The 18,289-nt window shown below is 43.8% G+C and overlaps 1 protein-coding gene across 1 annotated transcript; it reads right to left on the bottom strand.

Annotated features, from left to right (window-relative positions):
- Positions 1-8,085: 8,085 nt before the first annotated feature.
- Positions 8,086-15,774, bottom strand: lfng (LFNG O-fucosylpeptide 3-beta-N-acetylglucosaminyltransferase). Its single transcript, XM_037688766.1, has 8 exons — positions 15,254-15,774; positions 11,897-11,945; positions 11,609-11,711; positions 11,368-11,521; positions 11,205-11,290; positions 9,753-9,918; positions 9,583-9,668; positions 8,086-9,493 (listed from the first exon to the last, which is right to left on the bottom strand). The coding sequence occupies exons 1-8, from the start codon at positions 15,647-15,649 to the stop codon at positions 9,427-9,429; spliced, it is 1,107 nt and encodes a 368-aa protein (XP_037544694.1). The 5' UTR covers positions 15,650-15,774; the 3' UTR covers positions 8,086-9,426.
- Positions 15,775-18,289: the final 2,515 nt, after the last annotated feature.

The following is an 18,289-nucleotide window of genomic DNA, read 5'->3' as shown; positions in this document are numbered from 1 at the left end:
CCTGATTCAGTGATTTAATTACTTCCTGCTATGACCTCATGTTCTGCAGAAGCTTGTTAATTACCTCTTCATTTAAATCAAATGTGTCAAAGCAGGAAAACAACTAATATATGCAGGATGGTGTTCCTCAAGGACCATGGTTGGGAACCATTGCTTTACTGGACAGTGGTGCAGCAGAGCAGTTACCAGCAAAATACCTCAAAAAGCTGGCGAGGACCAAACAATTTAAAAATTGTGACGTATTTCTAGTTAAAGTTTCCAGCATGAATAACGAACATGTTCTTCTGTTTTCCACATACTGAGTTCAGTGTGTTGGTATTTGTATCTGCAGGGACGAACAGCAGGCCCATGGAAAAGGCTCCGTTTGTGATCGTGACCTCTCTGAGCCGACAGCAGGCTGGAGGTCAGTGTCGCCGTCGGGACACCAGTCTGGTTTTAGTCACTTCCTGTTCACCGCCAGCCAGCTGCTGCCCCCCCTCCCCCCCACCACCACCACCACCACCAAACACCCTTTATGTGCAGAATTCATTGTTGAAACGGAAACAGAGGAGCTTCTGTAACAACAAACATTTTGAGATGTGTCTCAGGTTTTACTGGCCTTCAAATGAACAGGATTACAACCGTGAGACCAGACAAGGGTTTGGACAAAATCTTTTTTGTTTTACTTCAGTGTATACAGTATTCAAGTTGTGTATATGGATTATATACTTTCCTGAGCTGCTGTTTATTGTGGCACCACTCCGCAAACAGAGCCGTAAACAAACAAAGCCGTAAACAAACAAAGCCGTAAACAAACAAAGCCGTAAACAAACAAAGCCGTAAACAAACAAAGCATGATGAAGGCAGGAAGGGTTTGACGGAGAGCCGAAGATGCAAATGAAATTTCACACGGCCTCACCGTGGAGGAAATTGAATTCCCCTGTTGTTGCTGGAGTGGAGGAATGCATCACTAATGCTTTGAGCTGAGGAGCTGAATGGAGACGAGGGAGGAGGAAGAGGAGGGAGAGCGCTGTGCCTCCATCAACCCCCACACCCCCTCTACAGACACTTCCTGATTCTGACTGGGCTTTCTGCCAACTGGACCATGGCTGTCCTCCTCCTCTGCCCTCTCAGAGTGGAGCAGCTGCGATGAAGACTCACCAGGGAGATGAAGACTCACCAGGCAGTTCAAGACTTCCATTGAAAAACTTCCTGCTTTTATGAACCAGAACTCGGGCCAGTCGGCGCTCTGACCCAGGAGCCCTCGGGTTTATTCACTTCTTTAAATAAAGTTCTGCTGCCAAACAAACAACACGAGTTCATGGATCCGACTATAAACTGTTTAAATGTGCGGAAAGTCTGAGCAAAAACAGAAAACCGTCTGCGTTTGTGGATTTTGTTTCCCAAAGTTTGGTAAATATTTAGTGCCTTCCTGGTTTTATGTCGTTTCCATGTGTGTCCAAATGTGAAGACATTCACGAGTCCTGCTCATATCTTTGTCTCCTTTTCATCTCGTTCCTCAGCGTGTTTTCATCACACGATAATCAGATTAATGTGAAATCAGATTGTTTCAGTAGAAACAGCCTCCTGGATAAAAACGTCCCATGAAGTGTGGATTCAGTGTCACGGGAAGCTGAGCGCTGGTGAACTCTACACTAAGTGATGAGGAGGACTTTCAGCTACTAACAAGCCAAACTTTAGCTCGGTATCTGTGAAGCTGACGGAATTATAGTCATTTTTGTGTTTGGTAGTGGATTACGTGTGGTGGCCATCTTGAACTGGATTGACTTCAAATCAGCTGACTGCATCAGTAAAGTATCTCATAAACCATGAAAGACTTCAATAAAACTCTCAGAAATAACAATCAAAGATCTTTTACAAGGAGCAGCCATTAAATAAAATCTCCTGATGCATGCTCAATAATCCAGGTCCAAAAAAGTTCAATCTGGTCCTCTGGACCTTCAAAAAGACAACGGGGAGATGACGCCCTGCACGGCCTGAGGGGGCTCCAAGGCTCTGGTGGCGGAGCTCCATCTAGCTCGCTCTGGATTTTGTCGTTGGCCACCAAATACAAAAACACCTGCACTTCAGCTTAAGACCTCGTGTTGTCATTATTGATTTAAAAGCTTAAAAATGGGTCCAATGGCTCCTCGAGTTCGAACACTGGAAATGGCAAATGGCGGATGGAATGTTTAGAAAATTCTCAAACCCTTCTAGTGACTCCGCCCCCTGACCAATCAGTGACCGACAGTGTTCTGACGTCACGTTTTGGTGCCGGCTCGGCTCGGTTGGTACCATGAGAAAAAGGGACCAAAAACTGTGCCGGCTCCATGAAAGGGCTCGGAAGCGTACCGAACTGGGTGGAGTCATGCTGATAAGGTTCTGTGGGAAAGGAGCTAAAAGTCCTTGAGCTGAACTTGTCAGGAGCAGCTGAAGTTTGCTAAGAAACACCGAAACACTCGCTGCAGTTTGTCTTTTTAAATGTTAAAGCTCCTCAGGTCCTCCACTGAAGAGCTGCTTTCAGAGTCCCAGTTTCTCCATTGTGGTGATACGTGATACCTGGATTATGGCCTTTGTAGCACATGTTGAGCAGGATTAAGATCTCCGCCAGCTGTTGTGAGATCAGTCCAGAGGGGCTTGTCCCACCGCTTCTAATCCCTCAGACAATGCAGCCGGTTAATTGGAGACTGACGGATACAGCAAAGGAAAGACATGAAGACAATGTGCAAGTGGCCTGGTCCCTGTAATCCCCTGCACTCTGAATAACGCGGCGTCCATCCACACATGCTTCACCAGCTCCGCCCCACCGTCTCCTTCCAACCAGGGGCTTTCCATTTTACTCAGAGATGCTGCTGTGCACGGAGTCCAACGAACATGTGACGCTGGGCGTGAAGACGCACACGGGCCGTTTGTGTTTAAACAGGCTGCAATAGAAAGTTTCACTGACGGAACGTCCCGTCATCTTCTTCTATTTATTATCACAACGTAGTTTAGTTCTGTTTTATGTGTCCGTTAAATCAGCTGAACCTCAGATAATTTTTATTAATTACAAAACAAAACACTGGCACTTCTGTTGCATGATGTAACGCTTGTAGAGCTTTTAACTTGTGCCGAGTTTGTTTTTGTGCTTTTATTGTGTAATGATTGAGCGCTCGTTGTTTTCTATTCTGAATTCAGTTCAGTTTATTTTTACAGCCACGTCACCACAAAGTTTCCTCAGAAAAACATTCACAAACTTATAATTAGTAAAGTTATTTATCCAAGGGAGAATGGAAGCAGCAGATTGTGTTGAGTCGTCATTTTGTCGCAGGCTCCCACCCTGAGCAAGCACAGAGGTGACAGTGGAGAGGAAAAACTCCCTGACAACAGGAAGGAGCCTCCATCAGAACCTGCTTCCACCTGCTGGGTTTCCTGCTTTTTATTTCTTGCACGTTTCTGCAGTGAACTTTTCAGACTCGGTGCCGTTTCAGCCGTTCTTAAACGTTCAGCTCATTCGTGAGACGTTACTTCTGTGGTTTGCAGTTTTTTACTCATCAAAAGCTTTCTTTACAATTATAACTATTAGTATGAGAATTTACAATATTTTCTAATTGAAATACATAGAACTTTTGACAAATCTCTCAGAAACATTGATCTGTTTGAAATGTACTTTCTCTAATTTAGTGTTTTATGCTGATTTTAGCTTTAACAGCTGTTTCAGTTTCTTCAGCAGATGTCTCAGCATTCAGTTTCTAAAGTTTTGTGTGTTTTTAACTAAATTATTGTCTTATTTTGATTGTTTTTAATCTCTTTGTGTTCCTTTGGGATGGTTTTACATTGTGGTTGTGCATAAATTGTTGTTTGCCATTTTGTACTTGAGTTGTGCCGGTCTAACTCTTCAAGTGTTTCATCGTCGGTTGGTTTCACTTTTCATAGTTGTGTCTCCTTTCTTTGTATATTTCTGCTTTATGTGTTTATTCTTGTTTATTCTGCATCTTGATGTGGCTGTTTTTTCTTTCACTGGACTTCAGAATCACGGCTCCTTGACCAACGATGCATCTTTGTGCTTCAGGGTCACGTTCACGTTACTTTTCTGTTTCTTTTGACATTTTTCTCGTCTTCTGTTAGTTTCTTTGTGGCTGTTGTGTTGATTTCCCAACAACTGATTACTTTCCACTTTTCTCTTGGTTTTTTTTTTTTGGTTTATTTTGATATAAAGCAAACAATTCTGCAACATTTCAGCTTGGACGCATGCAGTGTGTCACACCTTACTTCTTTACGCTCAACGTGCTTTAAGGTGTCGAAGGTGTTTTGATGCGATCAGGAACTTTGGCTTCTGCACCTTGAACTCTTTTCAATCAAACTTTCCACATCTCTTCCAAGTGAACGTCACAGAGCTCCATCGTGCTGCTCTAACATCCCGCCTCTGCTCTGTCAGAACTTATTAGTTTATTAAAACAAGACCAGACAGAGTTATGGGATGAAAACCTTGTGCGAGTCAGACATGCAAGGAGATTTCTTGCAGCAGTTCTCGGCCCTGGCTGTCGGTTCCAACACGAGTAACCGATAAACTTTCCATGTTTTTGTGTTTGGGTTGTCCCTGATGTGCCGACAACGTTCGTATCTCTGAAGTCCAGCTGAGAGCGCGAGTCATGCAGGCGCTGTGTGTTTTGTAAAGTGAACTCTTTAGACATTTGGGGTCATTGGATCCTTTTTATCAGCGAATGGAGATCGGCCACAACAACCGCCCCCTCCCGTTGTGTTTCACCCCAGTTTGCAGGGAAGTGGTTGGGCAGCGGCGGTGGACGTCTGCAGCTGACGGGTCGTGTTGTTGTAACTTCATACACCTGCCACCACACACATGCATGTGCAAAGCAGCATTTAGTTGTTGTTGTCTCCACTGTCTTGATTTGCCTGTTAGAGGTGACGCGTCACTCAGTCTCCACCATGACCTTAAGAAGTCTCAGGATTTGGCAAAGTGTCAAATTATTTAAACCCATCAAAGCCCAAGTCTTAAAAATCAACACCAGTCCAACCCCACTACAGCATGAAGACCACGAGACTCAGGGTTGGGCTGTAAACACATCCTAAACCTTGAACATCCTAGAGATGTTCCCAGTAAATCCATTATCAGGAAATAGAACAATGAATAAACTGTAGCAAACCTGCCAATAGAGAGTCACTCACTAGAACTCACAAAGTGGGTAAGGAGGGTATCAATCAGGAAAACATCCAAAAGATAACTGATGGAGCTGAGCAGCTCTTCCAAAGAGACAGGAGGACCATTAGATGCTGCACGGAGCTGAGTTTGATGGAAGAGAGGCAGGAAAAACAAGTTCTTCATCCAAACGTGTGTGAGAAGCAGCTGTAGTCCAGTGAAGCACGGTGGTGGCAGCATCATGTTGTGGGGTTGTTTTTCATGAGTAGGGACAGGGACACTGCTCGGGGTTAAAGGAAAGATGGATGAAGAAAGTACAGAGAAGTTGTTGAGAGGAACTTGTGGAGTCTTTCAGAGGTTTGATACTGGGTCGAGGTTCCACAGGCGACTGGTCCTAAACACACTGCTGAAGACACAATCCCAAACAGAACAGGTTAAATGTCCTGGAGGGTCCAGTCAAAGCCCAGACCTCAATCCAACTGAGAATCTCTGGTGTGATTTGATTGTTGGACACGAGCAACACCCGTTGAACCTGAAGGAACTGAGAAATGGACCAAACACCTGAAGGTGGACAGATGAGATCATGGAATCACCTGATTCCCAAACAGACTTTAACTGCTGCTCTTTAATGAAATAAAAAGTGCAATTCATTTCCAGGACGTAAGGCAACAAAACAGAAAGACTACCGAGGAGGGTGCACGCGTGGGCAAAGTACCGTATCACTCTCAAACGTATCTCTTAAGCCAGTTGTCACTGACGTCATTGCACTAAATTAAAAAGCACTCAGACTCAGCTTCCCTTCGTGAACAAAGAACACTTTGCTGATGGATGGACACGTCACAAACTGCTTCATCTCCTGTTGGAGTTCTCCATCCACGAGACAAACCTTGGTGTGTAGAAGCTACAAGCTCGGTGTTGCTCTGCAGCTGCGATGGGAACTGCCGTACTCTACCGGTAATTGCAACAGCAAACGTTCAAGGGGAGATAAACGGAGGGAAACCACCACGGGGCAATAATCACGAGTAACGACTGTTATTCATTCAAAGCTGCTTGCAGATGTTTATGTGTTTGACGGATTACTGATGTTGACGGATTACAAACTAGTCTGAGGAAAAGGCTTGAGGCCGTTTCAAATCTCGTGTTTTCTCCAGAGCTTTGGGTGCGACATTAAACTGCTGCTTATCTGATTACTGTTTTTACAGTCGGAGCATGCCAGACCTTTAAGACAAGAGTTTCATATTTAAGCCACATGCTTCGTTTTCCCATGACGCTGGTGCCGGAGGCCACGGCTCTCCCTTCCTTCTTAGTAAAACCCATTTTCCACTGAAGAAATGCCGTAAAGCTGCTAATAAAATGGAGCGGTTGTTCTGTTTGATACATCGTGATCTGAAGCGTTTGTTAGGAAACACTCAATGAGTCAAAGCAGAGAAATAAAGAAAAACACGGGCTGAAGAGGATTGATGCCGTTTGAACGTGTTCCCACTATACATCTGTGGAAAACCAGTCTGTGGTCATGGTTTGTGGTGAGGATGTTTGCTGGGAGTAATTTGTCTTCCATGCAAAGCTTTGATGATAAATCCTCCGTTTTGCATCTGTCAGAGTTGAACCAACAACTTCTTGAGCTTGCTTTTTTCTTTACATATAAATATGAACAGTTTTATTCGTGTTAGTTTTTTTGTAGTGACGATGTCGCAGCATCAAAAGTAAAAATACTTCATCTTTTGATGTTTTCAGTAAAATCTCTTGTAGATTTTCATCTTCTTGTTCCCTGAACGATCGGAGTAAAACTGCCACAGCTCATGAACAAACATTTCTGAAGGCCTATAAAAAAATTCAGCTCGTTTGTGAATTTTTCGTGATTCTTTGAAACCACCGGCGTCAGTCTTCCAGGGTTTCACGGCCCTGCAGGCTCTGCTCCGACTCTTTGAATGTTTAGGTGCACACACGGAGACGGGTCTGGGAACACTTTGAACTTCCTGCAACAGATATTTGGTTTAGAGGTTTATCTTTAATCATTCTTGCAGATTGGACCAGGACTGTTTACATACGTTCATCTTAAAAGGTTTGAACAGAAAGCCGCTCTTTAGTGCAGCTGCTAACTTATTTTAATACGTTTATAAAAAGGATGCTTCTCTCGGTGTCTAATATTTTAACGTCAGAATAAACTCTTGGTTGTTCCTTTGACACATATTAAAGACATGTAGGAGAAATGTTAATGCAAAAACAGATCAGATATGTCTAAGGATGTGTAAATCAGAGCAGGCGAAGGAAAAGCATTAAAAGTTGTCTTTGTGTTAGCAAAATATCTCATGAACAATTGAATGAAACTCTCAAAGTATTCAATGGATCTACGTGTACAAAACTATATTTTGGTGTCACCACATCCATTTGAACTTAGAAAGCACAGAAAGATATTGAGCTGAATGGGGCGTGGTTGTAGCTGCGCGTTATTTACCGTATTTTTCAGACTATAAGGCGCACCGGATTATAACGTGCATTAAGCAAAACAAGTCAGATGAGTCAAACTTTATTCAACTCATTCACAACAACCACATAAACTCAGTTCAAGGTCAGTAGCACAACCAGAGTTAATACATGAGGGCACCTGATTATAAGGTTCACTGTCAATTCTTGAGAAAATTAAAGGATTAAAGTGCGACTTATAATCTGAAAAACACGGTACAACACATATTCTGAGTGCCACTGCATCGCACAATGTTTGAGCAGCAGTTTGACCAAAACCAGCTGTAAGTTTATTATTTCTCAACATTAGAGAAGTTTAAAACTCTGTCACGAAAGGAGGTGGGCAGTATGCATCCCTTCAAGGAGCGCAAGGTATTTGTTCTAATTATTGTGTCGCAGTTCCTCATTTCTGTCTCATTAAAAGATCAACAGCGTGAGTCAGCTCTCACGTGAATTTTGATGAAGCACAAATCAAACACAAGCAAAGAGGTACAGTTTCATAGTGGTTATGCACTTTTATTCAGAGTTCAAGGTCCCACCATGGGCCGCGTGGCCGTTCAAACCAGGATTTAATTCCTGAGACGTCAGACTTGGGAATGAACTGTTCAGACGCTCCAGATACTGGAGAATAAAGTCGCTGAGCACAGTTCGATACACACAACAAAAAAAATCCTGGTCAGACCATTAAAAACAAGCGAAAACCACAATGAGATACATTCTAATCATAGACAATCACTAACGACCAGAAGGTGCAGTATACAATACTGCTGGGAAGATAAATAACCCAGTATGGGTGAAATGTGACACGGAGGGGCCGCCCCCCATGTGGAAACACTGACGCTGCTCTCACCTCCCGGGCCTCAACAGTAACAAGACTTATGCATAAATATGGAACTATTGTGATGACACAAACACACACTCGTCAGCCTTGTTGTGCAAACTGTGGCTCAGATTACAACTTTACTCCAACGCCACAAAAATGGAACCGTCAATCGTTTTGAGTAAAAAGACTCGACTGTTGCGTCTTCAGAGGTGAGAGGAAACATCAGGTCATTTGAAACAGCTGTGCAATAAAAATTAAAACAAGAACGCTGATTGGACCCCCTTAAAACCAAATCTCTTCCAATCGTTGCTTTTCCCTGATTGTTAACACAAGGAGTGGCATTAAATATTTGGACATAAAATTAGATTTTAAGGGGGTTATTTTTGTTGAATTTGGACACAAAACTGAAGTATGTCATGAAAGGACATAAATTAAGCCAGTTAGGCATAAATCTTTTTTTAAAAGTGCTTTGTTCTGACATACCTCAGATTAGGTCCCTTTTGGAAATTGCCAGCTCAGGATGTGGGAGAAATAACACTGTTTGCTCAAAAGTACTACAACATCTTCATATTAGAACATTTTATCCGGAGCCAGTTGAGTTACGAAGTTTATGAACTAAAAACCAGAGTGGCTCTGCTTATTATATAAAGAGCTAAAAGAAAAGAAAATAATGTGAAGCAGGCAAATATTTGACAATACATTCTATGAGAATTGTTGGTGCATTTACAAGCAACATGTACATAAAACAAAAGCTCAACTGATTGCCTGCAAAGCTAAACGGTGAACGCTACTTCCTTCCTAGAGCTGAACTCCTCGCGAGCGTTACGGGACAAAGTTCTGGCTCCAGGGAGGAAGGAAAAGTCCGAAGGCGGGCCGCACAGCAGCCTAGTAAAACCATTGAAGACCGTGCATGGCTGCAGCAAGAACACAGCAGCAGCACGGTCCAATACCAAACACTGGTCCCCACGAGCCTTTCAGATACCGAGGCGTGTCGGGGGACGAGGATGAGAAAGGAGCGGTCACCCTAGAAGGCAACCTGCGGGGGGCACCAAGGGGTGTCTGGATACAGGAGACAGTGCACAGACTTGAACCTGCAAGACAACGATTAGGTAACATTATTAGAAAGATGTCTCAAGTGTTGAAATCTGCAGCAGGTGATGAAGCAGAAACTTTTCTTCACCTTGACGGATCCTCCTCCACAGAAAAAGCTCCTTTCAAGTTGATGATGTTGCTCTTGTTTTCAAACATTCCATAACTGAGGGTGATCTGGACACGAAGAATAAAAACGTTACAAACGCACAAGAACACCAGTCCTGTCTGAGTCTAGGAGGTGTCGTGCACGTCTCTCACCTGCTTGTGAAGCTCAGGTCTCGACACCTGTTGCAGGTTCTCCAGGTGGGAGTGGAACAGGTTGCTGCGGGTCAGAGGGACGCCCAGAACCGACTCGATGATGTACCCGATGGTGCAGTCGTCAGGCAGCCGAATCTTCTCTGCTGTGTTCATGAAGTGACCGCCGCTGGAAAGACGTGATAAAAATAGATGGGTCCAAATAAAATCTAATTAAAGCAAGGGTCTTTAAAAACATGCAAATACACGTTCCCTGAAATTATAACCCCAATTCTGAAAAAATAATAAATAAAATGTAAATCAAAACAAAGCAATCATGTTCAACCCTCAAAAACTTACTCATAATGAAACAGGGAACAAATGTTAAAAGAAATTGTACCATTTTGATTAATTAAAAAAAGGTCATTTAAAATTTATAGCAGCAATCTACCTGAAAAGTTAGAATAGGGTCACCTTTGTGTCTGCACTAATGCACCTCCATACCATCAGAGAGGCAGGCTTTTGAACTGTGCACTGATAACCGGCTGGATGGTCCCTTTCCTTTTTAGATATGCATATAATGCCTTTTGTTACTCCGGTGCTAAATTATTTGAGACGTGCTGCTGCCATCAAATACAAAATCACTTCAATAAAAAAATAAAAAAGCACAATTCCTTATTTTAAACATTTGATATTTTTATGGTGTTTCACTGTGAATAAATCAAGGTTTATGAAATCTGCAGATCATTGCATTTTGTTTTTATGCACATTTTACACAAGACCCAAACAATTTCAGAACTGAGTTTACCGTATTTTTCGGCCTATAAGTCGCACCTTTTTGCCTAATTTGCATGCCCTACAACTTATACGCTGAAGCGACATATTTCTGTTGTTTTTTTCCATATTTATAATTTTTGACTGAGATATGACCATTTTCATTCAGTCAGAATGAAAATGTTGAACACTACCATTTTCAACCGCTAGATGGCACTCGAGTTGTATGGCATGCCGTTGTGTCATGTAATAGGTAAACGTGGCTGTTAATGACACAATCGGCTTGCCGTAGCCTGCCACCTTCGTTTGTGTGGAGCAACCGAATCAGCTTCATTTCGTTTTCCCGGTGAAATGCAGCTGATTTGACCGTTAAAGTGCATTTATTAAGTAAAAGTTCAACTGAGACACAACTTTGCTATAAAGTTGAACAAACAAACAATTGTTTTTAAGTGTTAATCTTGTTAAATTCTTGTTAAAGTCCTTCCGTGCGCACTCTCAAGGACACCATTTGGCAGCCAATTGGTTTTTGGGACAACACGGGCCCACGTGTCCGGGTTGTCAGCGGAGATACGTAATAAATGCGACGTATTTATGGTTTTTCCACTTTATTAGACATATTTGGACGGATGCGACTTATGGGTGGTGCGACGTGTACGGTGGAAAATACGGTATATATGTATCTGATTAGCCAACTTCTTTTACCTGGCCCATGGGCTCATCTTTAGTGCCAGACCCCGGCTCACACAAAAACCTGCTCCCCCAGTGGCAAACCAGAAGTTTACTGGTTTCTGTTGAGAAAGTAACAAACATTTGCATCACCAACACTATGACTGTATCACTGTGAACGTGAGATTCTTCAACGTACCATCTTATTGTCCCCCAGTCTCTCTGTGGCCTCAATGGGCCGGTCCAGGCTGGGTTTGCCGATGTACATGTCCTGGGTGTGGGGGTACTGAGATAAGTGCTTCACCAGAGACCGAACATTCACGTAGTTGTCATCGTCCACATGACAGAACCACCTATAAACACAAAGAAACAAAGTATAAAACGCACAAATATTCACATCGTTATTGCATAAATCTTCATTTAAAAAAGGCGGCGCTCACTTTTTCCTCGATTCTATGAACTTGTCGTACTCCACCGCCATCTTGCAAGACAAAGCTTGCCGGCTGTGAGCTGCAGAGCAGTTGGTGTTGATTGCATGACTCCCTGAGGCAGCAAAAACAAAAAAATCTAATCAAAAGAAGCTTGATATTTTCTATTAGCGTTTTTTTTTTTTAAAAAAAGCACCACGGTGCATTTTTGACTTTTAAAATGTGACTTGGTTTGTCACGTTTGTGCAACAACCATGTCCATGTCTGTTCTAGCACAAAGGTTTCTCCATAAAATCGTACCAATTTTCTTCTTTAGCTCAGCGTCCTCTCCATCTGTGAAGACGTACGTCTGCAAACAAACAAAGAGAATCATAGATGAGGCGACTTGATCTCAAAACGCCCCGCAAAACAAAAAGCAACACTTGAGCCAACATGTGATGCTGTCACACAGCTAAAACACCGTCACCCTTCCCCGTGTCCAGCCGCTGTGATTAGCGTCAATCAACGTGTCTTTTATGCGGTGGAAAGCACGCCGAGTTAAACAGCCCCCGGCTCCAATAAAGGCCTTTTGTCCTGCGTTTTACTCTCACCATGGCAACTACGCAGCCGCCCCAAAGCATCCCAGACAACCGACAAAGGAGCAGGCAGACTGCCCGCCTCCCACACTTCATTCATGTACATCACGTCCTCTGGCTGAGGCCCGTGGCCCTGCAGGGCCTGCTGCAGGATCTCAACATGTTTACTCAACTAAAACGCTAAAACTGTTACAGTCAACACGTGACGAAGCACGTTCTCAAGCTTCTTTGTCCTCCATGTTGTTTGAATGTCAGAGGAGTCAAAGCACAAGACCTCCGACTGTTGCAACTAGTCATAAAAGAGGTGGCCAACAAAAAGAACTTGAAGCCGGAGGCAGACGTTACACAGAGAGCAGGTGCTGAACAGTGATGATGAAGAGGCCGCAGGCTTTTAACGGCCAGTGGTCTGTTTACTCTTCACCTCAGGTGAGGCAGCACCTGCCCAACTTCAAGCATGCGTGACGAGGCCACGTGCCTGGACACGCCAGGTCGTGGTGCCTGGTGTCAGAGCGTTGCACGTCCGTTACAGATCATGTAACTGTTCTAGTGGTTTAGCCAAGCAAACATGTTGATGCGTCAAGTCCTTGAGGCGTGGGCCTACGAGCCGACCACTGAGGACACACGGGGCTTCTCTCTTCCTAACACAAAGCAACACGTCCCCGGCAGCTTGTTGGAACAATTTCCCAGCAGATGTTTCTCGAAGCTGAAGCCATGGCCTGTATTTGTTCAAGGATGGGCGGCAGTTTTGCTGCCGACGGGATCACAGGCTGGACCGTTTGCTTTAAAGCTCGCTGAATGGACGACCTAATCACTGAGGCAGCTGCCCGAATGCCAGGGTACCGACAGAAACGGAGAGCGGGCAGGAATCTCACCCCTGATTAGTGAATCAAAAACTGTGTGTGGCCATTCACCCCCTCTTCCTCCCCACCCTGCCTCCTCCTCGCTCCCTGAGCCTCATACTCAGCCAGAGGCTCTTGAATAGAACAAAGCTGTGAGCTTTCATGCTGGGTAAAGCCTCCACTGGGTAAATTCTGAGCATGTTTGACGGCATTTGCATACAGCTGCAGTGGTTAAAGGAAAAATCTGCCAGGGGTATTTCTTCTTTTCATCGTTTCTCAACTGAACCTTGAAGTCACGGCTGCTGTCATGGACTCCAGATTCAAATCAAAACAAAGAGTTGAAAGGAAAATGTTGATTGTGTGCAAAGTAGAGATAAGAGGAGGGCATAAGGTCAGGAGAGGAAGATGATGACAGCTAGATGTAGAAGGGGAGCTACCTTCCAGAGCACAGGAAGGACTGGTGCAGCCCTGTCTGAGCTGAACTTGGTGCCTGGCTGGCTGACTCCAGCTCCTCAGGAAGGAAGGGCACCAGGCTCCCCACCTCCACCCTGACTCCTTCCACCGTCTGTACCGGACGTTTAAAGCTTTTCAACACTTTCTGTAGGATCAGATGATGTGGACAAGCAGCTCACAGGAACACTGAAGCCACTGCAGCTCGAGTGTGATGAGGTGATGCTTCAAGGCCTCATGTGTGACACACCACCATGAAGACTGTCCTGGAACTGGAAACTGGTTTCATTTCTGATTTATGAATCATGTCACAAACAAATACTTTATTTAGATCTTTAATAGTGTCAAAGGCTCAAGTCCAGAAAAATAAAAATTTCAGACAAAATTGTACACAAAGACTAATGTAAATACTTTGTTTTTAAGTTCTGAAAGCTCAAAGATTAGAAAGTTTTTACATATTCCACCTTCTCTGAGCTCACATAACACACTGCGTTCTCATTGGCACAGAACTAAAAACACTCATGAGCTTAAAAACAGAACATCTGCTTCCTCGTTACCTGCCCGGCTGTTTTAAATGCTCATCAGCTGATCGTGAGAACCTGGTCAGAGCGCAGAGGACAGCCACGTGCACACAATGGAAGCTCAGAGCATCATGGCTGGAATTAGGGCTCGTCCTTTGTTTCCTCTGCCCCTGACCACCTGGCACCCTTTCCTCCAAGAACTCCCTCTTGCTTTGTGATGCTCAGTCTGTCCCTCTCTGTCTCCGAGCCACCTGCCAGCTGTCTGCCTGTTGGACCTGCTGTTCCCTCTTGGTGAACACTGCACCAACATCATCCATGCAAACCAATTAGCAGGAGCAGTTCATAAATGACGAGGTGCTGAAAGCCTGAGCTGTGCAAACAGTTTAGACTAATCGTCACCTCTGCTCTAACTCTTATCTCAACTCCTGACGTCAAACAGGTCTGGAGCAAATAAACGTCTCAAAGTTGAGAAAATTAGGCAACGTTTTAAGAAGTCATGGTAACAGTGCAGAATTTAAAGGACAACACGTGACACCCCTACATGCAGGATTAAAATCACTTTCACTCGTTTCCTCCAGGTCTTTGTGCACCTCCCAAATAAATCTGGTTCACACATGTTCACACTCAGCATGCAACTCACAACTTTCCACATTGCACCCATGCAAAGGCCCCTCTTCCCCATCCCTCCATCATGCCTGACTCAGACTCAGCTCCCATGTTCCCATGGAGAACAGTTGTGAACACACCCCCCCCCCCCCCCCCCATTTAGAAAGAGACTAGTCCTGAACAAGAGACGAGGCCACAAGGGCTGGAGTTGGTGCTGTGAAGCGTCCACTGCACGCGTATTCACAGGGACTCCCAAAAGAGAACAGAATAATGAGCACTGGAGGGAGGGGGGTGTCCTGAAACTGTTCCTTCTGTTCTCAGGGACATCACTCAGAGGAGAATAAAAAGTGAGGGGGGGTCTGTTTCAGGGCGTCGTGCATTGACAAGATGAACAATGAAACTCTCTTCAGCTGCTTTTGTTCAGCTGAAGTTTTCTCACTGAACAGAAACATCCACACAGAAAAAACACGATTATCTAAATGATTAAAGTTAATGATTAAAGTTTAATGATTAAATGATTAAAGTTAAATGATTAAAGTTAAATGATTAAAGTTATGTAAGGAAGTGTGCAGATTCGGCTCAGTTCAGGCAACACCAACCCACAAATAAAAGCCTCTTAAGTTACAGCTTGAACATTTTTAAAGATTATTTTTTGTTTTATTTTACCTGTTGCGTGTTTCTGGAGATCCATGTCTCCAGAAGCAGGCTCAGTCTGGACTGGTGGAACTTCTTGGTGGTCTTCACAGCGATGAAGACGTCATCCGCGCTGATGTCCTCAGCTGGAGGGGGGTCCCCGGTGGTGGCTGCGGAGGAGCGCGCGGGCTTCTCCAAGTCCCTGCGCGCCCGCGTCAGCTGGGTGAAGAACGCAGAGAAGCTCTTCCGCTCCCGTGCGCTCCCGAGCTGCGCTGCGCCAGCGTCAGGGGAGCGCGCGTGAGCGTCCCCTCCGTGCGTCCCCTCGGAGACCTGGACCCGGTGATGCACAGCGAGCAGGAGCAGCAGCGCGCACAAACCTGCCGTGCATCCTGCAGACACCGCTGTTTTCTTCCCATTGTTTTTCAGCATGATTCAATCTAAATTCAATTAAAACCACAAAGCGGCGCACGCGCGGCTGCTGCAAAGTCCATGTGCTGGTGTTACTCAATAAAACACGCACCTTCGACCATAAAACCCATCAGAGCGCGTGGCAAATACGTGTGTGGTGCTGGGAGGTGGGAAAATATAGCAACTTCCAGGCTGGCCACGCCTCGTGGGCGGAGCGTGAGTAACAGTGGCTTACCTTGTATGGAAAATGGGGCGTGGTTATATCTCGACGTTCATTTAAACCAGTTCTAAAGTTCAGTTGTTGATATTTGAACATGCTAAAGAGAAAAGTAAAATCAAGACGTATTTCAGTTATTGGCGTGAAACTGGAACGAACTGAATGATGATCTTAAATTATGTGTTTTTTTTGGTGCACTTTAAAAATATGGAGCCTTAACATGTAAAATTACAAAAGCTTATACTGTTACGTACATGTATGTATTGTGTAACCATGTATGTATACGTGCATATTTAAATATAAATGTACGTATCTGTACTTATGAATGACATGGACGGTAGATGTTTTTCATTATTGTAGACAGCTGAGTCTATGAATAGGATAGGAAAGTATAAGCCTTGGCTTTAGTCTGTTCTTTTTTAGGTAAATTATTGATTTGTAGAATAGTATTTTATATTGTTTTCCTTTTCTGTTGTTAATTTAGTTGAGTTGAATTCAACTGAAAGAAAAAATATGGTTTCAAAGTACACCTGGATAAAACCTGCATCATTTCAAAGAGGGGCAGTAAAGTTTTACCTGTGTCAGTTTTATGGAGAGGATGAGCCTCTTTAAAAGCGTCAGGCCGAGCACAAAGAATGATACGACTGTAATTCAGATTCAGAAAAAGTTTGGTGAAGCTGTTTCATCCAAATGTGACTAACAGGCTCCATTGTTGTTCGCTGACCTTGTGTGGACTCCGAACAGTTGGTTGTTCTTGAACACTTGTTATTCAGATTCTGGCTCTCAGCAGAGAGTGCCGTCTGGTTCTGGGCCGCAGACCAAACGAGATGAGCTCCATTTAGAGCCGCATGCAGCTGGGAGAGCATCAATAACCCCCGACTCCCAGCAACCACCGGGCACAGCCAAACACTCCGATCAGTCACACGACGTTGCAAAAGTTCCAGTTTTATTCTAATCAGGTGATCCAAGCTAGTTTGAGTTGGGGCTCCATATTTCAGCTGCACCAGGATCAAAAGCCTCTGTCCAAATCCTTGCTCCTTTGCAGGTACTTTGGTTTTTGTAGTTCTGAACAAGTTACCGCTCTGCTTTGTTTCTCTGACAAGACCTTTTATCCGTCTTATAGTGGGCCTGAAATGCATCTAAGAGCAAGTTTAAGGAAACCAGACAGTGAAGGCAGTCTCTGTGGCCTTTATCCTCAGTTGCCTCTTTCTGGTGTGCATTCATGGGAAAAGAACAAAAAGACAAAAAGACCCACGCAACAGAAAAGTTCCTGTATAAGACGTATTTCTGTGCAGGGCGTTCATCCTGCCTCGGAAACTGCTGTTTTAGCTCCAACTCCCCCTGACCTTAAGTTTCACTTGTTCATTTTGTATTTTTGTTTGTTAACTTAGTCATCACACTTTCTTTTCTCCTTTAAAGGAGTAGTCTGTATAATTTAAGGGAAATAGTCATTAATTGGGCCTCGTCACACATGACATCAGTTAAGGAGCATAGATTAGCTGTGGTAATAGAAGTATTTGCCAAAATATGCTAATAACTGTCACACAAAGGTTCATTTACCGTACAAGACACACCTTTTTGAATAAATTAGCATGTCCTGTGACTTATATAAAATAAGTTACTTATTTGTTTATTTTTCCCATATTTATAACCATTTTTTCACTGAGATCTGATGATTTCATTCATTCTGACATGGAAAATATTGAACACTACCATTTTCAGCCACTAGAGGACTCTCGACTTTATGGCAAGCCAAGTATCTCATTAATAGGTAAAAGTGGCTATTAATGAGACACTTGGCTTGCCATACAAACCACCTTCATCCCACTCCAGAACTCCAGGAGCAAACGTCAAAGCAGCTTCATTTCACTGCTCCGCAGCTGATTTGACCATTAAAGTGCATTTATTAAAGATAAAGTTCAACTGAGACACAACTTTACTATAATGTTGAACAAACAAATAATTGTTTTTAAGTGTTAATCTTGTTAAATTTCTCCTGTGCACGCACCTGCGGCCACCATTTGGCAGCCAATAGATTTTTGGCACAACACCGGCCCACCTTGCCGTGTGGTCAGCGGTGACGAATAACAAACGCGACGCATCAAATAGATGCAACTTATATGGCAAAGCAACTTATTTATGTTTTTCCCCACTTTATTAGACATATTTGAGGACTGATGCAACTTACACAGCGGTGCAACGTGTACGGTGGAAAGTATGGTATGTTGATGCTTGGGCTTCTCAAACGGCGTATTCTCCAAAACAACATACAGGTAACTGTCAGGACGTGAAGGTCAGACCTAAAAGAGCACCAGACAGAGTGTAAGCACTCACCTCCAGTAAGATTCATCTCCAGTAAGATTCAACTCCAGTAAGATTCAACTCCAGTAAGATTCTACTCCAGTAAGATTCAACTCCAGTAAGATTCAACTCCAGTAAGATTC

This window comes from Nematolebias whitei, chromosome 15 (assembly GCF_014905685.2).
Source record: "Nematolebias whitei isolate Nwh7 chromosome 15, NemWhi1, whole genome shotgun sequence".
Lineage (NCBI taxonomy): Eukaryota > Metazoa > Chordata > Actinopteri > Cyprinodontiformes > Rivulidae > Nematolebias > Nematolebias whitei.
The sequence above is the reverse complement of the archived record's forward strand: the minus strand, read 5'-3'. Positions and strand labels throughout refer to the sequence as shown.